The sequence below is a fragment of the Daktulosphaira vitifoliae genome, unplaced genomic scaffold (assembly GCF_025091365.1).
Source record: "Daktulosphaira vitifoliae isolate Bord-2020 unplaced genomic scaffold, ASM2509136v1 Scaffold_1, whole genome shotgun sequence".
NCBI classification, from domain to species: domain Eukaryota; kingdom Metazoa; phylum Arthropoda; class Insecta; order Hemiptera; family Phylloxeridae; genus Daktulosphaira; species Daktulosphaira vitifoliae.
In genome coordinates this window covers 82208922-82233517 of record NW_026099572.1, presented here as the reverse complement: position 1 = coordinate 82233517, position 24596 = coordinate 82208922, and the positions used below count along the sequence as shown (strand labels likewise).

The following is a 24596-nucleotide window of genomic DNA, read 5'->3' as shown; positions in this document are numbered from 1 at the left end:
CACAAATAGAGTTAAAAAATGAATAAATAACAAGGAAAGATTATTCAACTTTGTAGTTGAAACTGTCATATAAAAATCTAAATTGTCAATTTATATATTAAGAGGTGACGACTCCACAACTTCTTTCAGAGTACTGATAAAATTATATATTTGTATTGGAATAAAATAAAAGAATACATCTAATTAATTAGATTAATAGTTTTTGTTAGCTGATGCTTGATGTTGGTGACATTTTTGAAAGTATGACCTATTTCTTCTAGTGCTGAGACAATATCCGTTACTGGGGAGGATGGATGTAAATTTCTAATAACAACTGTTAGAAATTTGTCGGATTGTAGATGATAGGTGTGGAATTGAGCGTCAAAATCTTTTAGAAAATTAATTAGCTTCCTGTAACTATCCGAAGTATCTGTTTTGATTTGTTGATTTGTTGTTGATTTACAAGAAAAAGTGTCTGGGTTAATGATCAATATAAAACTTTTTCGTAAGTCTATGAAGTCAAGAACGCCTTTAATGAAGATTGGTTGAGATAGTATGTTATAAAACTGGTATATTGCTCCCGATTAGGATCAACAAATACGTTATCGTCAATGTTAGGTTCTACAGTAGAAAGAATACAATACTTGTTTGAAGTAACAAATAACTTTGTTTTCTTAATTTTGATAGTAGATGGTGATTTCGGTGAGGAGGATGAGAACAATTGTTGTCATTAGTTGGGTTTTTATTTTTTTTTTTGTTAACTGTCTGATTTCGTACAATTTTAATTGGCAATATAGGACCAAATATTACTTTGTAAAATTTATATTTTTTGTAATATTACTATGTAAATTAGGTCTTAAAAAACACTTGTTAAAGTGTGGAGCACAATACTCGTCGATTGGTGTGAAGTGTAGATTTTTCCCATTTGGAGAACAAAGATAGTATTAAACATAACTTGAGATCGGAGTAAAATATATACACACTATCGGACTTTTCGTGTGGAACTAAGTAATATACTTAAATATGAAAAAAAATTTTAATTAATAAAGTTAATAAAAATAAACATGGTGAAAATAGCTACAGTATTCAATAAATATGCTATATTTATGTTAAAATTCTCGATTTTATACTTTATATTTATAATTTTATAATTCTATAATACGAGGTTATTGATCAGTGGTGTATCATAAATATTTAATATATGTATATATTACTCGTGCAGTGCCCAAGTACGGTCCGGCCGACCAGATAATGAAAATTATCTGTCGTGCCCGGATTTGTTCCGATGCACAAGATACTTCACGTGTACTGTTTAAAAGTTATACGTTTACATTTTTCTCTTGTCCTAATAATTTTTTTTTCTCTTATCCCTTAATTTTCATAGTAGTTTTTGCCTTCGGGTTTTATTCACTATTTAATAAAATCTACATAATTATCTAAATAAACAGAAATTTTTTTATTGCGTGAATAATCACATGTATTTTATATTTTTAATTTTTAATAATTTAATAAGTTTTAAGGTAACGGTCTATGACATACTAATGTGTGACATCAAACAAAATATATTTTGCATTATTTTCAAGGTATTATAGTTTACAACAAATCTTTATATTTTACTATATATACACATATTTTTTTTATGCTATGATAAGATTTATTTTATCTTATTGGCTATTATTTAATTTAAAATTTCAGTTATTATCTGGATATTTGTTTTTTTAACACGCTTATATTAGTTTCACATGTATGTTGTTTGTTATGTGTTAGCTTTGATGTGAAGCTGAGAAGGTATTAATTTTACCATAATATTTTTATTTTATATTATTTATTTTTTTTTTTTTGTCTGTCACTAATTTTTCTCAGCTCTCACTGGACCGATTTCTTTCAACAATACGTCAAAAGATCACAAATCGTATCTAGTTCAAGACTTAAAAATTGAACAATTTTCTCTCGTTCCCCGCAAATGGGGGAAATCTCCAAAAAAATTACAAATTTAAAAATCGATAAATTTTGTCATTTTTTTCACTTTCTTTTCTTAAAACTTCCATAACTTTTTCAAAAATCAAAAAATAAACATGATTTTTTTTATATTAAAACCTTAGATATTTACCTTTCATTTGATATCATTTATTTGAAAATCTAACACTTAACCTGTTCACAGGGGGGGATTTAAAATAGTAACTTTTTTACAAAAACTAATTTTTTCAACTTAAATTATTTTGTATGTTTTTTAGTGGACTTTATATAGGGTAAATTTGATAGACGACATCTAGATAGAAAATTAACTAAAGACAAGAATAATTTACTTCTATGATTTCAAGTGAATAAGTTGAATTTGATCACTAAGAAAACAAACAAGTATGAATTTAAATGATTTCCAAACTAAAAGTTCAATTATATTAAATTAGACTAATACAATTAGTAAGAACTTACAATCTTATAAATGAGTTGAACAGCAACATGCATAAAGTTAAATTTATAATGAATTAAATATGCTTACAATTATAACTTAAATACATACTATGCTTAGATTTGTGCTATTTACAACTAAATTTTAAATATATTTGTTTCAAAAATAATGACTTCTACAAATCAAGTAATTAATACTTATTTGATGTCTAAAAGTGCAAAATATTTCTTAAGCTACATGGTAAGGGACTATGAGGAACAATTTATCGATAAAGTTTATCATGTAAGGAACAATGAATGATATTGACATCTAATATTCAATTTTGTGAGGTTTAGTGTGATTTTTAAATTAAGAAACCAGTCAGTTTCTGGAAAGACTAGAGAAATGTAAGTTTATGTGACTACAAGTGTGAATGTAGGCAAAAAAAAAAATGAATATTAGCGACTGAAAAACAATGAATTTTAATAATGATATTTAATTTTGCTTAACATTTTGTAAATTATNGTGTAGGCAAAAAAAAAAAATGAATATTAGCGACTGAAAAACAATGAATTTTAATAATGATATTTAATTTTGCTTAACATTTTGTAAATTATTAGAACAATTATGAGATTCAACTGGATAAAGTTTTACCACCCACTACAAAGGAGTATTAGAACTCTAGTGATTAATTTCAATAAAAATTGTATAATTCTGACTTTGGCTATTAATTGTACTACTAAACAATATTTGTTCAATATGACAACAACAAAATTTGTAATAATTAACGTATATTACCAATAGACCAGTATTTTTCTAAGAAATTTTAAATCAACCACAAGGTTTCTAAAACTTGATTTAAGAATTAAAGGAAAAATTTGTTGTAAGCAAAGCTTCCTACAAATTACAATAATTATAAGTATTACCGTTACAAATTTGTCAACAATATAGCAAAAAGATATTAGAACAAGAATATTTAATACAATTTTAGTTAAACGAATGGCGACTAGGCACAAAATAGAGAAAACAAATACTCCGACTAGTGGACAGCTAGGCGATCCAAAGAGAAGAGAGCGATGATTTTCAAGCGCATAACCGCTACCCCAACAGATTAACTTGACCAGTAATAAGAGAAACGACACGTGACCTTCAGTGTGACCACGAATTAAAGATAGACTTTGCTAGGCGCAAACAAGTATATTTATGAATGTGTTAAAGCTATCATGGATTGTCTTGTTGCTTGAAGTGCTTGAGGATATATCCATGTTTACAGTTGAGTTCGACGTTTCGGACTCATTGCAGAGTCCATATACAAAAGTATATTTATATTATTCAGACATGGGGTTTTTAAAATCAATTAATTAATTTTTATTGTTCTTACAAGAGTTATAATTAGTACGTGGGATACTTTAGAAATTCTTGCTGCTGATAAATAAAATATTAGAGATTATCAAAGACATTAAAAAATCACTTTATTTTAAAAACATTTTCCTCAAAAATTAAAAATTTGCCTTAAAACTATTTTATTCTAAAAAATTTTTATTAATATATATTCAGAGTGTACACTGAAAGAATCTCTTTAGTATGATCTTGTATAACTATTGCATGTTATCTTTTATTGAAAATAAATTTTACTAAATGTTATCAAAAATTATCGAATTTTATAAATGTATGCTAATTAAAAAAAGTTCGTGAAAATTTAATATTATTTTTAAATATAATTTATATATTTCAATATATAAATAATTTAGATAATTTAAATGAAATAAGCAATCATTCTTTTAACTGACAGTTAACGTATTAAGTATCAATATGTCATTGTTTGTAATGTTTGACACAAATTTATTTAATCAAGATGACGATTAATGAAACCATTTAACATAATGTAGTATATTATTATATATAATGAATATATTATTCATATATCAGCCAAAACAAAACAAAAGTCACTGGTTAAGTTAAAGTAATTCAAAATTTTAATTATGCTTATATTTTTAGTATTCTCTATAATTATAAAATATAAAAATATTTATTTTCGAAAAAATATATTAACTTTGATGTAAAAATAATTTTTGTCTTTTAGCCATTACAATTTTTTTATTGTTTATTTTAACCATTGTATTTATTATTGCTAACATTATGGTGTGATTCTACTCAAGGCGAAACTTAAATTTATTATACCTTTGGTATTTTATGTGGTACACTCTTTAACCTTGTGTGTGGTATTTTATGTTAAAGTATTTATAATTTTAGTAATTTATAAAACCAATAAAGAAATTCCAAACAACATATCTGTCCTGCGCAAAAAAATATTTCCAAGTGGCCTACGTCTTTTCAGTCATCCACAAAATGATCTAGGGTAGATGCAAGCTCAATTTCGGTCCTTTGCACAATAGATTATACTAGTGTCCTACACTCCGATGGCCCGCACTGTGACTGAGATCAGACTGCCTAGTCGACAAGTGGAGAGACACTTTAGAGAACGCTTATAATAACTTGAAATTTTGACTATGAAATTATTGTGCTAGTACTCTGTCCAGCCAGGTTGTGGCGCTTCAATAAGTAATAGAACACAATGCAATCTAATCATGTATTTTTTTGAAGTGTATATATATATATAATAAATAAATACCAATATTTTATATGTGTTGGAATATTTGTATCACCAAAGGTATTCGACCGAAAATAAGATGTATAATATTTCTTTTAAATCCCAGTGATTAGAAATGGTATAAAACGGTGTAGATTTGATATAGAAGTGTAACCAAGAGCGAACCATACACTCACGCAGATTCCATTTGTAAATGTTGATTGAGAAGTCTAGAGAGTACAGAGAATTGTACGCCCAGACAGAGTTTTTTGCCTCGAGAGTGTACAGAGAGAGAGAGTTTTTGGACAAAAAATGGCCTTTCTATATCTCGCAAAACTGGTTTAGCGATCTTTGATGAGATTCTTGAAATATTTTTTGTTGTATTTGATTGGTTAATGTAATAGAATCTTTTACGTGAGCGTTTTATGGAATGGGTAAGAGAGTGGTTAAATCTTGTGTAAGGGTATTATTTTTTTATTCATCTTATCCACGGGGGAACACTGATTTGGTGATATATTTTATTAAGTATATGTATTAATAATTACATGTATTAAAATGTGATACTACAGTATATAGATATTCAAATTTATAAATCAAATTACCTAAATTTTAAAATTTAAAACTTTTGAACCCTTATAACACTGTTAACTCAATATTTAATATTTTTATTGATTTCCATGCCACATACTGGTTACGTCAACCATATTGAGATTGCGTTAGTTTGACAACCGGTGTAAAATTCTGTCAAATCATTAAGGTAGAGCCGGCCCAGCAGTTCATAACATCAAACTGTGAACGATATCATAAATATATGATATCATAAACTACATCATAGACCGATTTACAATATTTCTTCAATTGTAAGCACAATCTGCCGCCTAATACCGGTCCTGTTTATATAAAAACTCTAAGTTTAAATTTAAACATATCCGTGACCTAATTCATTTTCGACCAACCTGGCTGAACCACCCAATAGACTGGGTCTAAAACCCAGCTAACTACTAAACATCATTCAATTCATCATATGACACTACCTGATAGTGAGTAAATAGATCCAACAATATGCCATCATATAAGCAAAGCAAAACATTAGTTATTATATAGAAGATTCCGGATCAGAGGATGTTGCTAGGGCAAGTTAGTTTCAAACAGTGTTAATGTCTAGTTCAAGGGTTAAGGATTGGGTTATAAGTATTTAACTATCTATAGATCTTTACACAGATACAAAATGAAAAAATGTCGTTATTTCGTCATCTTATTTATCATAAGAAATAAATACCTCATGGAAATAAATGACTATAANTAAGTATTTAACTATCTATAGATCTTTACATAGATACAAAATGAAAAAATGTCGTTATTTCGTCATCTTATTTATCATAAGAAATAAATACCTCATGGAAATAAATGACTATAAAAATGTTGATTTTATTTAAAAAAATATGTACGTCATGTATAACATGTGATATTAAATATTTATACGATTATTTTGTAGTTGGCATATCTACAAGGTAAAAGCACAATGTATAAAGCAATATTTATCAGTAATAATTGTTGAACTAAATCATTTATTACTAAATAACTTATATAAATTCAATAATTAATAAAGTAAAATTAATTTCAATTCATTTTATATGTTAGGTAAATTTTTTTTAATATAAGACTCATCGTCATGTCATTGTCTCTTTTGTTTCTTGTCGCATATTGACTTATTGTACATACAGCTGTATAGATTCTAAATTTTCTAATAAACGTTCTTAAAAAAAATATATATAAAACACAAATTTATCCAAAATGAACATTTAACTTAATTCGAATGCACATTTTTATTTAACTCATGTGATAAAATAGCAAAGTAAATAACATTATTCACACCATATGTATTTTTTTATTAATGTGCAAAAATACTATGTATAATATTTTAATAATTTAAAGGGATGTAATTTTTAACCACAGACTTAAATTAACAAGAAAAATTATTAATATACCTATAAAATACTTAGTCAATAAGTATTTTACTTTATAAATAAAAGGTTTATCAAAAACTACTTAAACATTTTTTATAGCAGAGAATTTAAATATGTTATCTACAAAAAACAAGATACTATTTAATTAAAAAGAAAAACGCTGCTTTACTTCACTTTAACATTATTCATAGTTAAAATTAAACAGCTAGTTTCGTTTAGTATTAATAAAAAACGTTAACTTCAATTATTTACACATTTATACTTTATTTATTCATTTACACATTTATAAAAGTTAAATTATCAAAGCCATTATTGAAGACAATACTTTGAATTGTTTAAGAGTTTACGATTGGGACGTAGTTGAGAAGGGGTTACCGTCCTAACCTAGATAAAAAAATTTTGTGCCCACACCACCCAAGAATTTATATCTTAAATAAAAACATTTTTTTAGTACACAATTCAACTATGTGTTATTAAATAAAGATTTAAAAAAATATATTTTGTTTATTTAAGAGGCAATCCTAAAATTAACCCCTAATTTTTAACATGTCTAAATCCTTTCTTGTTGCTGCTGAATGTATGATGTAAACACAGTTGATTATTTAAAAAAAATTTGCTCAACTATCCAAAATTTACTTAAAAGTAAAATAGTTTTTGCTAGACTCGGGTTTATGATTGCAAAATATTTTAGGCACTCAAATTGTTAATTAATTTAAATTTAATGAACCTAATTTTTTCTTAGAAATCATAAAATAAAAAATAATAATAATTTCTAAAAGTAGCTCAATATATATTAATTTTTAATAAACTTGTTTTACTTATGAGTCTAAAATAATAATAATTTTTTTGTGTTTATTCAATTGTTAGTATTATCAGTAATATGTCTAATGCTTACGTTATATCGTTGGGTGATTTAAATATTAAAACAAATCTAAAATAATAATTTTATATGATACACTAATGATAATTACTTATAAATTAAACCACTATTATTATTTTATACCGTTTCACATTATTAAATATAAAGTTTTTAATAATAATTAATAATATACTGAATTATGGAAAAAAAAAATGTCGGACTTTATTTTGTCTTCACAGTGAAAATGGCTACTGTGTGCTATTTTTCTGTTAAAATTTTCAATTTTCGATTTTATATTTTCAACTTTAAATTGCTATATCTTTTCAAAAAATGTATTTATCAACACAAATTTATTTTTCCTAAATACATTATGAATACTTTTTTTATTTGACATACTTTTTTTTAAATCGGACCATTTCTCTTGATACAGGGGAGGTTCAAAACAAAAATGCATATTGAAAGTAGAACTTTTTCAACTTAACTTTTGAAAAGTGTTCCGGAAATACTGACACTTTTATATATATCTTAAATTCAAGCTTATGTAATATACTTAAAAATTAAAAAAAAAATTTAGGACTTTATTTTGTTTTCATGGTGAAAACAGTCATCAACGTTATTAAAATAAATACGATTTTTGTAAAAAAATTTCTTTTCATATTTATAACTTTATAATGCTATAACTTTTTGAAAAATGTATGGATCACTATATTTTTTTTGAGATAAGTACTATTTATATTTATATATTATTAATATATATATTAGAGTGACAACATTTTATATGACAAGAATTTTATTTAAATTTTTCTTTTGTCCCACCCTTTTAAAATATTCATTTGGGTAAAATATACATTTTCTGAAAATTTTATCTAATTTTGTTGATGTTTAGAGGTCGCACAGAGCTTTATTATTTGTTTATAAATAACTTTGATAACACGATTTCATGAGCTCTCATTATCGACGATAATATACTGATGTTATCGACTCATTTGCAGTATGACAGTACAAATTGTCATTTTAAACCGTTAACATAATTTTTCGTGATAATAAAAGTACGGCGACTTTTATAAATATTTTATAAGTGTTTCGTTAAGTTCATATTTTTTGAATAATTAAATTCAAATTTTGTGTATTTGTGATAATTATAATAATTCCATTCTGTTGTGAATATTTTTTTTATTATTTAGTTCATATATGTGTAATTTTATATGTAATTAAAATATTATGGCAAGCACAAGTACTAAAACTATAAGTTAAGTAAAGGATCGAGGAGTTTGGCTAGTTAGAGGTACACTCGAATCAATTACTGGTTGCAAACTACCATCTAACCAGCAAGTACTTTGTCGTTTTTTTCATTTGCATTTGCATGGAAAAAAACTATTCAAATTAGTGCTACCATCACAGCAAAAGAAATATGTACATTTTGGGCAAAAGCTAAAATTCCTACTCAAAAGAAATGTCATATAATTGACAGAATAAAAAAAATTCATTGTAAATGGCTGAATTAAAAAAAAAGTTCTTCAAGAAAAACTCCTCATCAAAAGGAGATTGAGTCTGTATTTGTCGATGACTTCAATAATTTATTTGATATTGCTCATAAGGATGCTTCAACTCTTATAACTATTGAAGAGGATAAAAAGTTTCTCCTGGCTCAGAGAGAAAAAGGAAGACGTGGTTGCATGAGCTCTGTTGACACGAAACTTTTAAAAAAAGAAGATAAAAAACCCAGCACAGGGGGGTAGCAATACAGTGGTGACGTGGCATAGTTGGATCAAGTATAAAGATATCTGACAGTGATTAAAATCACTATCAAAAAAAAACATTTCGATGCAAATCTAAAGATAGTGTTTAATTTTAAAAAATTGATGTTTTATTCCAAAAGCTACATGATCTGCTAGTTTCTTATTAATATCCTGTTTAAGATAAAGTATGTCGAATGGAAAAGGGATTATTAAAAAATATTATTTCTCATAAAAAAATTGTGTTGACCCATAGACTTTTCAATAAGTTATAGCATTATAAAGTTAAAAATGTAAAAAATAAAATCGAGAATTTTCACACAAAAATAGCATTCGGTAGCCATTTTCACCACGAAGAAGTCCAGAGGTCAAATTTTTTTTATTCATAATAAAGTACATTACATTAGCTTTAATTTAAGATATATATTAAAGTGTCAGACCTTCCGGAACACTTTCAAAAGTTAAGTTGAAAAAGTTAATTTTTTGTGAAAGAGTTGATATTTCCAAAAACGTTAATATACAGGCACCTGGAGCTTTACATAGATGGATGGCTAAGATTATCTATAGTATGAAAATCTACTTATTTAGATCACAAATCAAATTAACCGCACAAGAACTATCGTCACTACAAGCTTTCAATATTTTTGTACTACAAGCTTACATAAAACTTTGGTATATTGCTCCTTGTGGGGAATCAGCTCCTTTCAACGATTTAAATCTATTGAAGGAGCTTAATTTATATAAAAATACTCATGAAATTATAGCTGATGCTGCTATTAAAAGTTTTTCTAGGCATTTATGGCATTTAAGTGACACTCTCGTGGTACTGTCTTTTTTTGACAGAAAAGTGCTAACTGAAATGAAAATAAAAATGATGAAATCATTGGAAAACAAGAGAGCCGTCAACCCACAACGACGTATTAAAATCGAGTTGAATGCAGTTCAAACAATGCAGTTGTGCGATTTTGTAACTAATAATACCTTAAAATTATTTACAGCGCTAAATATACCACAAGATTTTTTAAGTCAACAACCAAGTATTTGGGAAGAAAACGCTAATTACATTGATGGGCATAAAAGGATACGAAGTTTAAAAGTAGTAAACGACGCTGCCGAACGTGGGATATCTTTGATTCAATAATTTAATGGGATACTTATTAATCAAGAAGAACAAAAACAGTATCTCTTGCAAGTAGTTGAACAACATCGAAAACAATATTGTAACCCAAATAAAAAGAATTAGTTTTTTTATTTTTTTAATCTTTGTGATGTAAAAAATTTAAAATAAAATCATGTTGCGCGACCAGTAATTATTTTTATTTTTTGTCGAATTTATTTATGGACCTTTATATTGTAAATACACATAATTTAAATGGGTAGGCCCTTAAAACTAGTGAAATTTTTTTTTTATTGTCACCCTAATATTTATATATATATTTATTTATTTATTCATATATTACACTTCTAAATCATAAAACTTGTAATCAGAATATACAGCTCTTGGAATAATCCATTAATTTTTTCAAATTAAACACTATCTACAGATTTGCATCGAAGAGTTTTTTATGATGGTGATTTTAATCACTATCAGACATCATCTATGCTGGACCCAACTATGCCACGACCCCACTGTGCCGCCACCCCACTGTGCTGGGTTTTTTTTTTATTTCATAACCTCTTTGGATAAGTTGAAGCTCAATCAAAAAGTTTTACTTGTGTAGACCATCATATATCTATATTAAATAAGTGTAAAAGTGTTATAATAATTAATTTACCAACTAAAAACAATATATAAAAATTAAACAATATTTTAACCATTCGTTTAAAAGCATTATGCTTTGAACAAGGCAAAACAGGCAAAACTAATAAACATAAAATCGGATTTAACTGCCTATGATTTTTTTTTAAATTTTTCTTGCATGAAGTTATTATTTTTATTACATTACTAAATTGTTTAATGTATTAATACTCAAATAACATATGTCCCTTTTACAAGCAAGTATACAGAATGATTCTTTTAACGCTAGTCACTCGAATTTTTTTACAATAAGAATTATGTTAACTGAATTATTTTTGTTTTAATTTCATACATTTCTTAATTGATCAGTTATTAATTTTAATTTATCCCTTATACCATTGTTAACTTTTTTTTAATAGTAACATACATATTTAACAAAATTATGAAATACAAATTATCTAATTAAAAAAATAACTAATCGTTAACAATTTCTGATACATTATTTCGAAAGTTTATCATTTTAAAATATAGACTGGATACAAAACGTAGGTATCATTATATTTATTTGTTAGACATTTCTTGGACGCAATTCTTCTTCCGTCTAGATATATTCATAACTTACAAAGTACTGACCAAAAAGTTATTATCAACAAGTAAATTATTAATTAGATTATTTTTTATTTTATAAGCTAGTTAAATATATATTTTAGCACTCTTAAAATATGAAAAAGAATAATTAAAAAAATATTTAAACACTGAACAAATATATGAAGTTAATAAATATCAAATATAGTTTTCTTAACAAAATTATTATTTTAAGAGAATTCGAGTTTTGACTTTAATATGACGACACTGTATAAATGTATATTTTGATCTACGTATCCATTCCTATTTTTTTTCATTTTTATTAATCTAAAAAGTATATAATATCACTTTAATGATAATTAAATTTAGTTATATATATATATATATTCGATATAAACAATACCAGCTCAACGTTTGATTAATATGACATTTCGTTTCATAAAAAATTCAGTGTTATTAAGCTTTTTATGTTACATTAAGTTAAATAATTCACATGAGGTAAAAGTATTTTTAATTTAAACAATTATTTAATTACTTTAAAAGCAATCACTTTTTAGGTTATAAAAGTTCCTCATAAATGTTTTATGATAGATGGAGATATAAAACTTCACCATAAAAAGATTAACTCTCCAGTTTATTACAATCCAGTTGATACAATATGGAAAATAGAAAAATGCCACAGTCTAGGATTTACATACAAAGAAGTCAATACAAAGGTTATGTTTACGTCTTTTGTGTTACCAGTCGAATTATATTATACTGAAAAATCATTACCTATAATATTGTCTGAATTAATATGTGGAGATCGATTATTAAGGAAACGATTTGCACGAAATATAGTAAATGTGAGTTGTTCTTCCAAACTTAAAAATAAACTATCAACATTTTTTAAATAATTTCTTTTTAAATTCGTAAAAGCAGAATTTAATATCAAACGATGATATTAAACAACTTTTTAAAACTGAAAAGATGTATAATGAGTACATAGCTAAATATGTGACATTAAATACTACAGGTATGATTAAATGAAATTAATATATTATAAACACTGATATAAAATTAATTTTTTTTAAGTAAATTACTGTTTCAATTTTAAAAATAAACTACCAGCATTGTTAAAAATAATGTGTTTTCAACTTTTTGAAACAAGAAACAAACATATTAAGAACTTTTTGAAACTAATGATATGTTTTAAGAGTACATAGATAGATTTATGAAAATTACAGTTTTAGTATGATTAAATAAAATCAATGTTATAAAAAAAAATTTTTATATAAACTGAACTATCTTGAGAATATTACAGATATAATGTGGTATATAAATTATTTTTTTGTAGATTCATATAAATTAAATGAGGCATATGTACTGTATAGAGACAGCTTCATACTCTCGAGTTTCATTGTATAGGATTTAACATTTTTCTATATTTCAATGAATATAATTGTTTATTTAATATATTTGTTTTATATAAATTTCCAACATTTTTTATTTAACGATAAATATTATGCGCCATATTATTTGCACTATTTAGTTATTTTTATTTAAAATTATTTATATTTCAATAATTAATGTAATCAATTTGTATAAATAACACTAATGAAGATTATGTTTCTTTTTTTATATAGCTCAACCAATTTATAATAGCAAGTATTTTAAAGATTTTATTAGATTTAATATTAACAAAAACATTACAATAGAGTTTAATAATGTAGACTTACTAAAAATATGAAAATAAATTAAATAACATTGATTAATCTATGTTCGTCTTTTTTTAGGTGAAGTATGTCCTATTTGTTTCGATAAAATAAGTATATCTTGTGTTCTTAATAATTGCAAACACCAACTCTGTGGTACTTGTACTGATAAATTATTAATTAAAAAAAGAAAGTCTTGTCCACTTTGTAGAGCAAGTTTTATCACATTTTTGGAGAATGAAGGTAAAAAATACAATAACTATAATCGTAAATGTTAGGTAGAATCATTATAACAGTATAGTAGAAATTAATTATTTTCTTTGATAACGAATACTTGAACATTGTTATGTTTATTTTAAGTTTTAATTAAAATTTTCTCTGAATTTTCACTTTTACTAATTAGTTTTAATAATTTTAAATTAAAAAATAGTAAACGAATTATGAAAAAAAAAATACTACATACATACTTGAAGCACGTGATAAGAAATTAATTTTTTTTACAAACTTCTTCTTGTTCTTCCTCGCCTTAATCCCAACTACTAGGGGTTGACCACCCTTATCCTAAACTTCCACTTAACACGATGTTCCACATCATCTACGCTCACTTCACTGGCTTCACATCGCATTCAATAGCATCCCTCCATATCTTTTTTGGTCTTCCTTTAACATTCATTTCTATAACAGCTTCCGATTCCTCTCTCCTCATAAAATGACCAAACCATTTAAGTCTATTTTCTCTCATCGTATCCACAATTGACGCTATACCTATACTCCCTCTTATATGCTCGTTCCTTATCCTATCTTCTCTAGTCACTCCACTCATCCATCTAAGCATTCTCATTTTTGCTGCTCTCATTCTCTACTCTACTTTCTTAACAACCGTCCAACACTCTGAACCTTACATCAAAGCTGGTCTCACTACAGTCTTGTACAATTTACCTTTCAGCCTCATTGAAATTTTTTTATCGCATAACACGCCAGACGCTTCTTTCCGTTTCAACCACCCGCACTTAATCCTGTGTCTTACATCCTCGTCAATACCACCGCTTTTGAACAACTGACCCTAAATACTTAAAACTTTCCACCTCTCCAATCATATCCTAGCCTATTGTCACTGATCTCTTCATTTCACCTACCTCGTGTTCTCCTTTTTCAAACTCAAACTCTATATACTCTGTCTTACTTCTACTTATTCTTAAACCCTTTTCTTCAAGAGCTGATCTCCACACCTCTAGCTTTTGATTAATCTCCCCCCTTTTTACAAACTAAAATTTAAAAAAATTTATTTTGAAAAAATATCTTTCATTTTAGATTCGATGCGAAACTGATACAAGTTTTTCAAATCTATATCGAATTAAAACTTTTTAGAGTAATTTATAATAAAAATTAAAGATGTTCCGGCGTTTTCACAATCGCCAAAAATAAATTATAAAACTTTATTTTAGGTAAATTATAAAAAATAGCAATTGAAAAATTACAAATTATTTTTATATTTATAAGCTACACGTCGAATCGTATTTTATGATAATGGCGTTAATTACAGTCAGATATCATCTATACCAGTGGTCGGCAACCTTTTTTAATTCTCGGGCCACATTTACTAATTAAAAAGAGTTCGCGGGCCAGATAAAAAAAAAAATTTATAATTACATTATTTATTATGCAAAAAAATACTATCTAAAACTTAAAATAATAATATGACTTATATAAAATACCCGTACCAAAAACGCAACGTTCAATTATATTTATACAAAATGATATTCAATTAAATTAGTCGATTTAGAATTTAAAGCGGGCCGTATTCAATAGCCACGCGGGCCGGATACGGCCCGCGGGCCGCCGGTTGCCGACCACTGATCTATACTTGTTCCCAGTATTCTGTTTTTTTTTTTTTGTTGTGACTTTTTCGAATCAATTTTTAAAAGTTATTAACAGGCATATAATAATTAAAGTATAAAGTATCAGCGTTTTTCTCTACTCATTAAATATTTCAAAGGGATTAAATTCAACGTATTAATTAATAACGTGATAATATTTCTAGGGCAACTCTACGAGATGTTGAATTTTGCTCAATATAATATAATATTTACTTAATAAACATTTGTTATCATCAATAACTAAATAAAAGTGAATACATTATTATAATTATTAATAAAATGTTAGTATGTCTGAGTCTATGAAGGTACGCATGTCCCTATGCTCGCCTCTAAATACACTACCAGTGTACATATATATTGATACATTGCTTCCTTATTGCTATTTTTATCATATATATATTCGATTTATTAGGTATATCGTTTGGTAAATTGACTATCAAATGTAGCAAATAACTATTATGCAGGTCTACTACGGGGCCTTTAATATTATATCAACATTTTTTTCTTTAAAACATGTTAAAGCAAAAAATCTCAAAAATTATTTTATATTGTTTCAAATACAGATCGAATCATTTTACGACAGTGACTTTAACCACTGTCAGATATAAATCAATAACAATCTAAAAAACGTTACAATTATGTTATTTGTTTATTATAATATAATCATGTTTAATTTCCTCTCTAAAAAATATTTCTTGTGCTAGTGAAGATGACAATATATAACCCAGTGCAACGAATTCGAACACGAGACACGACACAAAAAGTGTATTACCTTAAATAAAAATTAAAACCTATACATGAATAAATGATAATTCTACTTTTTAATAACCCAGCACAGTTCGAAAGTGACACAGTTAGGACAAGTATAGATGATATATAACGGCGTAATTAATTTGTAGAAGGTACTATTGGAATATTTAAATAGCGACTCCTATTTTCTTAATTATATCTTGATTAATAAACATTATGTTAATTCATTCAGTTTTCAATGAAGTTATGGTAAGTTTACAATTTCAAAATTTACCGATTATAATAATTTTAATTTTCTGAGAGAATTTCCTTATTTATTGGAACGGAAGAAATTTTTTCGATTTTTGAGAATAATGTTAGATATGATTTGTGATCTTTTGAAGTATCATATATTAAAATAGGTCCATTAACAGCAGAGAAAATGATGTGACTGACACAAAAAAATTAATAAATTTAGGCATTTAGCTTTGAATGGAAGCTAAATATCTTCAGAAAAATCTTCCAAATTGTATTAATGTCTCTTCATTCTCGCGCAATTATATAAAACATACAGTCAAAAATCGGTAAATTTCGGTAATAGTCAATGATTTGTATTTAGTTTGCAATCATTCTGAATTATTTCAAGTTAAAGCTTGTTTATTGCAACAAATGTAAAAAAAATAAACAGTGGTATACAAAATTGAACTCAAAGATATTTTTTTAGTAAGTTTCTGTTTTCACTATAATAATGACGTATCTCCCGTATTTGTCACGTTCTATTAATTTTTATTCAAGGATTTTTTTTTTTTTTTTTGCAGAAAATATGAAGAGTTTATGGGGAGAATTAGACATACTTGCCGCTGCATATTATTTAAATGTTTGTATTTATGTTTATAATGTTAGAAAGAAGGTTTGGATTCTATATCATAATTCATTTAATACAGCTAATATGAAAAATGAAAAATGTATATATTTATATTTAACGAAAAATCGTATGAATGTAGTAACTAATCTTACACCACCTTAAATTTTGTTAAAAAATTTTATTATTTAATATAAAAGATATTTGGAAATGTATTTTAAATATTCAAATTTCTAAAAGTAGCTCAATATATATTAATTTTTAATAAACTTGTTTTACTTATGAGTCTAAAATAATAATAATTTTTTTGTGTTTATTCAATTGTTAGTATTATCAGTAATATGTCTAATGCTTACGTTATATCGTTGGGTGATTTAAATATTAAAACAAATCTAAAATAATAATTTTATATGATACACTAATGATAATTACTTATAAATTAAACCACTATTATTATTTTATACCGTTTCACATTATTAAATATAAAGTTTTTAATAATAATTAATAAAAGGACGCAGTATTTCCGAAACATTTTCAAAAGTAAAGTTGAACAAGTTCTACTTTTTATACGTATGTTTCAAGTTTTAAACTCCTCCTATATAAGGGAAAATTGTCCAATTTAAATAAAAGTATGTCAAATAAAAAAAGTATTCATAATGTATTAAGGAAAAATAAATTTGTGTTGATACATACATTTTTTTAAAAGATATAGCAATTTAAAGTTGAAAATATAAAATCGAAAATTGAAAATTTTAACATAAAAATAGCATTTTTTTAACTACAGCAGCCCTTTTCATGCAGAAGATAAAGTGTCGGGACAAATTTTATAGTACATAAAATAAGCTTTAATTTGATATATGTTAAAAGGACGCAGTATTTCCGGAACATTTTCAAAAGTTCAATTGAAAAAGTTAGTTTTTGTAAAAAAGTTACTATTTTAAATCCCCTCCTGTGAGCAGGTTAAGTGTTAGATTTTCAAAAAAATGATGTCAAATAAAAGGGAAGTCAGTAAGTCTTTTTGTTTTATGTGTCATTCTCTTCTGTAGCAAGCGCCTTCGTTTGAATGGTAAATTGTTCGGCCATTATACACTGTTGTTTTTTTATTTGTTTATTGCACCCTTAAGCTCAAATTTTTTGTGCCTTTGCACGCCACTAGTGATAGACCATCACTAAATATCTTCATTGCCGTAGTCGCTTTTCCGCCGTCTGTTCTCATCTGCGATTACGTGTCTGAATCTACACTCTGCTCCTCATACTCAGATGTTTGACACCATTGCCACAAAATCTCATTCAGTCCACTCATCACCATCAACAACTTCATCTGTTTAGCTGAGTTTTATATAATTTTTTAATGTTATTTATTGTTTGTCTTTATTGTGTTTAACTATTTTGTTTATGCCGCTTCATCGGCCATTAATTTTTAAGGACCCCCCGCTACCCATTAAATTTAAGATACTTTGAAGAATTTCTAATATATGTGGTTATTTGTTATTTAATTATTGTCTATTCTCGTTACTTATTGGATGTATCGTTAGTCGTCATCCCCTAAGTGACCTATTCCCGCTTCAATAATTAGCGATTTAAATAGGCTTAAGGTAAAACGGCCCTCTAGTGCTGTGCACAACTAGCCGTCCTACGGACTAGCTGCCTCGTACAAAACAGAAATGATTACTAAGACTTCTATTTAAATGATTTACTACAATAAAAAATATACATAAAAATGAAATTCTGAGTTTTCTTCATAAATTTACTGTTAATAATACTTAAATAAGTTCCTGATCACATATCAATCTAAAAAATACATAAGAATAATTTAAGCTAATCCACAAATTCAAGTTATTCTTAACTTTGAAGAGGCAAAATAATCAAAATAAGTTTAAATTTACATTTAATGTAAGTTAGATTCATGTAACTTTTATAAAAATTGGTGAACTCTTAACAATGGCAAACTCTTGTAAGGTATTTTTAAATTAGCAAAAAATATAAATAAGAAAACTAATTAGCACAGTGTGAACGTGGGATAGTTGGGACAAGTATACATTTTATCTGATAGTAATTATAATTATTATCATAAGAAACGATTTTAAAAATCATAATTTTAGTGTGGATTTCCTACAAAGAAAAATACCTAAAATTTCAATATATAAAAGAATTATTTTAATTAGTTCATTTTTCAAAAAGTTATGGCAGTTTAAAGAACTGTGGCAAACCCTTGTAAGATATTTTAAAATAAACAAAAAAAAAATGTGAACACAAAATATCATGTTTTTTTTAAATATAACAATCTATTTGCACATAGAAAATAGGTCGTCGAGACAAATCTGTTTGCTAAAATTTTAGTACATAGCATAAGCTTTATTTTAACATATTTTTGAAGCTCTGGAGTATTTCCAAAACATTTTCAAAATATAGGTTGAAAAAATTAAATTTTCATGCAAAATTTATTCTTTTGAATCTTCCACGTGAGCAATAAACGGATTAGATTTTGAATAAATTTATATTAAACAAAAGGAAAATACTTAAGATTACATTATAAAAAAAATTTTCTTTAATTATTTTTCAAAAAGTTATGGCAGTTTTAAGAAAAAATATTTATAAAATTACTGAACAGTTTATTATATTTATACTTAGTCATATGTTAAAGGTACAGAAATATATTTAAAGTTATACTTTTTTTATTTATCCAAAACCATTTTTTTTCATATTTATTAATATTAAAAGTAAATAATATGAGTTTTTTGATATTATCGAATGATATATAATTCATAATATAAAAAATATTAATGCTGTTAAAAAATACCAACGTAACGGTTAATTAATATGGCATTTTGTTTCATGAAAATTTCAGTGTTATTAAGCTTTTTATGTTACATTAAGTTAAATAATTCACATAAGGTAAAAGTATTTTTAATTTAAACAATTATTTAATTACTTTAAAAACAATCACTTTTTAGGGCATAAAAGTTCCTCATAAATGTTTAATGAGAAATGGAAAAATAAACATTCAATACAAAATAATTGAATCTCCACTTTATTACAATCCAGTTGATACAGATTGGAAAAGAGAAAAATGTAACAGTCTAGGATTTACATACAAAGAACCCAATACGAAACTTAAGTTTACTTCTTATATGATACCAGTTGAACATTACTATGATAAAGTTGCCATATCTATAATCTTTTCTGAATTAATATGCGGAGATCGAAAAAAAAGCAAGCAATTTGGACGAAATATAGTAAAAGTAAATTGCTGTTTTAACCTTAAAAATATACTATGAGCATTGTTAAAATAATGATTATTTCTTAATTTTGTGAAACAAGAATCTAATATCAAATGAACATATTGAAAAACTTTTTGAAACTAAAGAGATGTTTGAGGAGTACATAGCCATTTCTACTATGTTTACAGTTGCAAGTATGATTAAATAAAATTTAAATGTTATAAAAAAAAATTATATATATACATTGTATCTTAAGAATAAAACAGATATAAAGTGGTTTAAATATTATTTTTTTTTTTTGTATATTAATATGAAATAAATGAAACAAATGTACTTTTATAGGTCATAACTTATGTAAGGCTTTATACTCTAATGTATTGTGTGCTTTTTCAAAAATGTCGATATCATACTGAATATCAAGCATCATACTTTTTTGGATTTTTATTTCAACTAATTATATCAATTTTTCATAAAAATTATATAATTTATGTTTCTTTTTTCATATAGCTCAACCAATTTATAGTGGCAAGTATTTTAAAGATTATATTTAGATTAGATTTAATTTTAATAAAGGCATTAAAAAAAAAAGAAAAGTTTAAAAATGTTAACTAACCTTAACTTTGAAAGTAAATTAAATAACATTGATTATATCAAAACAAATTATTGAAACTTGATCTTTTTTTAGATCCATATGAAGATTGTCCAATTTGTTATGAAAGCAAAAGCATACCTTGTATTCTTGATAGTTGTAAACATCAACTCTGTGATAATTGTGTTGATAAATTAGTAATTAGTGGAAAATTTATTTGTCCGATTTGTAGAGCAGAATATAACACATTTTTCGAGAATGGAGGTAAAAAATATCTGTTATTTTCGTTAATTGTATATCATTAAATAATGACATGCTTAATTTTTTTTCAATTTCCTTCTTATTTTCACTATTTATAACAAGTCTTAATAAGTTAATTTCTAATCACAGGTTTATTTTTTTAACACTGATTGTTGTACAACTTAAATTAAATTTTAATTTTTCTATTATAGCGTCTGAAATAATTTCAAACACTAAAGTTTCAAGTAAAATTTAGTTACTTATAATGTAACCAAAGGTCAATAATACATTACTTACGTGGTAATGTATTATTCAATATAGATAGTCCATTTTGAAACTCTAATAAATAACTGATTGATTTTATTATTTTGAGCTATTTGTTTTATTTTGTCGTGTTTTTTTTTTTTTGTGTTACTGGATACTAGTAGGAGTACTGAACTGATTATGCTCAACAATACTTCAAAATATCACGTTACGTTTAGAGATGAATTCTTGAGTGTTATGATTTTGAAAAAGTTTATCGAAAAAATGTATAGTAACAATTAATATGAATTATTATACAAGGAGTATTGCAACATTTTTATTGATTATTAGACTTATATTTTTTTATAAATATAATCTTGTACTTAGAAATGATGGGGTATATATATTATATAAAAACTTATTTCTTTTCAATTTTTGATAACATTTCAAAGAACCTGATTACTTCAAACCTACATTAAATTAGAGCTAGTAAATTTATTTTAAGATAAAAAAAGTGAAACTTTCTAAAATCTCGGTTTTTAGAAGATTTTGGTAATAGTTGTTGATTTTGCATAGTCTGGATTATTTAAATTTAAGACTTATTTGATGCAACAAATGTTTAAAAAAATTAAAACGTTCTACGTAAGACTAGTGTTTTACAGGTGATCGATATCTTAAGTCAATATCATGTAATTTTTAGTAATTATAATAATTATTTTCAAATAGGTATCAACACTAATCTAAAAAAATGTCAACTCCACTACGTTGGACCTCAACTGTATATTTTTTTAATATTAAAATTTTATACAATCTGTTATATTTGAGCAATAAGCATAATTTTTTAATTGTATTGTACATGTTTTTATACAACAGGCTAAAAAAAACTTTCAGTAGAAGTATTTAAGCATGAATAACAACATTTGTCTTATAATTGCATAACAGCAGTATAAATAAAATTATGTTCAATTAAATTTTATTCAATAATTTTTTTTTACAGAAGATGTAAGGAGTTTTTGGGGACCTTTAGAAATACTTGCTACTTCATATTATTTAAATGTTTGTATATATGTTTATTATGATAAACTTAGTGTTTGGATTCTTTACCATAATTCATTAAATACGGCTGATGTGAAAAATGAAAAATGTATATATTTATATAAAAAAAAAAATCATATGAATGTAGTAACTAATCTTACACCACCTTAAGTTTTGTTAAAAAGTTTTATAAGTTAATATAAAAGATACTTGGAAATGTATTTTAAATATTCGATGTGCATAATTAAGGTATAAGTGTTTAAAATACGTATAAGAGTATATAATGTTAAATTAATTTCTATCAATTACAAATATTTCTTTGACTATTTAAAGTTTAATGTTATATATTTTTTTGTCTATTTACAAAACGTAATGTTTCTCATTTATTCAATATGAATTTTTTGCTCTATTCATATTATTTTCATAATTTAAATACTTGTATTAAAATAGCATTTTTATTGTCTATATAACAACTTGAGATTACGGTGTAATCTAAGTAGTTCTAAATAGGAAGATGCAATGGCAGCATGAACAGGACTTGAATTTAATGGAAGATTCATGGCTTTTATTATATTTTATGAGTTTTTAGTAGAAGACAAATAATCGGATTTTCCTAAAAAATTTTAATTTAGACCCGTTTATAGCAAAATTGTTAAGTATTTTATTTTTGGAAATTTTTATTGTTTTTTATATTCGTGAACATTAAATAATACTAATACCATTACAATTATTAAAATTTTCAAAAGACAAAAATAGACATAAAATTATTAAGTCCTTCCAAAGCTGTTAGTTATTTGGATATTTATAGAAATTAAATTATAGTGAAATACAATTAATAATACGTGATTTTAGGACTTTGGTTTTAACTTAAAAAGAATTTTTTTCAGTATCATGGATTACTTGGAATTACAGCTGGATATATACAAATAAATAATCAATATTGTTTCTATGTGCTACTATTTACCAGTAAATAGTTAAATACACTGTGATATGGACTCTATTTTTGATATTTGCTTAGCAATTGCATAAAATTGTGTTTTAAATCTTGCCAAATGATAATATAAAAATATTTCTTTCTTTTTAAGATGAAAAATGATGAGAAAATCACAAAATTGATTAAAATGTTTTTTCTATCATATTATCAAGTTAAAAATGGTGATTTCCATCTAAGAAAAATAAATGTTTTTATATTCTGAAGAGACAATAAAATTGAAACCGCGAGCGTTGTGTAATAACATTTATTACTATATTCTTACCATTTATATTATACACGTTGTACTTTCATTTAATTAATTCGTAATACACATTAATTAGAATAAAGGGAGATTCTGATGTCACAATTCTACTCATCAGTAGTCCGCAGCTACTGACGTCGAACTAACTAAGAGCAGTTGTGTTTGAGTGGCCGTTATATATAGTTTTCGATACTATCACTTTTGTCTTATTTATATTGTAAATAATTTAACTTATTTTATTCAACGACTCGTCTATCGCCAATGACGAAGCAAAGTAAACTGGTACTGTGAGCCAAACACAAACTGTTTTGATTAGCGGAATTTGTGTTTAGCGTTGATAATTGTAACATTGTTCCCAAAATACATATTCGCGATTGTTTAGTAATTTTTTTGTGTTTTTTTGAGTTAAAAATTTGTTATATTTTTTAGTTTTAAATTAATAATGTTTTTAATATAGTTTTCATTTTACGTTACTTAAAAATCTGTATAATAAGTAGATTTTATCCCTTAATTAGCTAGTTATTTTGTATTTTAAATAAGAGAATCTTGTTTTGGTGATCTTATATTATCGTAATAGAACACATACATGTAAAAACGATAACATCATATTATATTCTAATATTATAAATTATAACATAATGCTACAGGGCGTTTTATCTATTACAGTCGATCGTGCAGAAACTATAAAATACAATATGATATTATAAATCAAACATTATGATAAATTTTTAAGATTTATTTAAGATTGTACTAAAAAAACGGTAGCACAATGGGGTCGAGGCACAGTGTGGACGAGGCATAGATGGGACAAGTATAGATGATATCTGACAGTGATTAAAATCACTATCATAAGAAACGCTTCGATGCAAATCTGTAGATAGTGTTTCCTTTAGAGAAATTGGTGAAATATTTTAAAAGCAACATGAACTCTTATTTCTTTAATTATATCCTGATTAGTAGTTCTTTGATTTTAAAATATAATATATGAATAAATACTAATTATAGTTTTTAAATTTAGTATGAAATTG

General features: G+C 25.4%; 2 protein-coding genes across 5 annotated transcripts; both read left to right on the top strand.

The window, feature by feature from the left end:
* Nucleotides 1-12222: 12222 nt before the first annotated feature.
* On the top strand, nucleotides 12223-17289 carry LOC126896881 (uncharacterized). Of its 3 annotated transcripts, XM_050670029.1 has the most exons (8): nucleotides 12223-12341; nucleotides 12401-12688; nucleotides 12765-12858; nucleotides 13469-13486; nucleotides 13619-13780; nucleotides 16397-16413; nucleotides 16763-16866; nucleotides 16962-17088. In XM_050670029.1, coding segments are annotated over exons 1-8 (759 nt in total). In that variant the 5' UTR covers nucleotides 12223-12266; the 3' UTR covers nucleotides 16963-17088. The 3 variants fall into 3 exon arrangements, with proteins under 3 accessions (XP_050525986.1, XP_050525985.1, XP_050525987.1); XM_050670028.1 differs by lacking the exons at nucleotides 16397-16413; nucleotides 16763-16866 and having other exon boundaries at nucleotides 16962-17289; XM_050670030.1 differs by lacking the exons at nucleotides 16397-16413; nucleotides 16962-17088 and having other exon boundaries at nucleotides 16763-16842.
* Nucleotides 17290-17498: 209 nt separating this feature from the next.
* LOC126896879 (uncharacterized) lies at nucleotides 17499-24133 on the top strand. 2 transcript variants are annotated; one of them, XM_050670025.1, is made up of 7 exons: nucleotides 17499-17634; nucleotides 19960-20247; nucleotides 20327-20420; nucleotides 20734-20751; nucleotides 20912-21079; nucleotides 22296-23561; nucleotides 23648-24133. In XM_050670025.1, exons 2-6 carry the CDS (start codon nucleotides 19987-19989, stop codon nucleotides 22502-22504), a joined length of 750 nt encoding a protein of 249 aa, XP_050525982.1. In that variant the 5' UTR covers nucleotides 17499-17634; nucleotides 19960-19986; the 3' UTR covers nucleotides 22505-23561; nucleotides 23648-24133. The 2 variants fall into 2 exon arrangements, with proteins under 2 accessions (XP_050525982.1, XP_050525981.1); XM_050670024.1 differs by lacking the exon at nucleotides 17499-17634 and adding an exon at nucleotides 19794-19900 and having other exon boundaries at nucleotides 23648-24132.
* Nucleotides 24134-24596: the final 463 nt, after the last annotated feature.

Bases quoted from the DNA above. Each gene is read 5' to 3' on its own strand.
- LOC126896881 (XM_050670028.1), top strand. From the start codon at position 12,267: ATGACATTTCGTTTCATAAAAAATTCAGTGTTATTAAGCTTTTTATGT. The intron at 12,689-12,764 runs GTGAGTTGTTCT...TCGTAAAAGCAG, and splicing joins TTGCACGAAATATAGTAAAT to AATTTAATATCAAACGATGA. The intron at 13,781-16,961 runs GTAAAAAATACA...TTTTTTTTGCAG, and splicing joins CACATTTTTGGAGAATGAAG to AAAATATGAAGAGTTTATGG.
- LOC126896879 (XM_050670024.1), top strand. From the start codon at position 19,826: ATGGCATTTTGTTTCATGAAAATTTCAGTGTTATTAAGCTTTTTATGT. The intron at 19,901-19,959 runs GTAAAAGTATTT...ATCACTTTTTAG, and splicing joins AGTTAAATAATTCACATAAG to GGCATAAAAGTTCCTCATAA. The intron at 21,080-22,295 runs GTAAAAAATATC...TTTTTTTTACAG, and splicing joins CACATTTTTCGAGAATGGAG to AAGATGTAAGGAGTTTTTGG.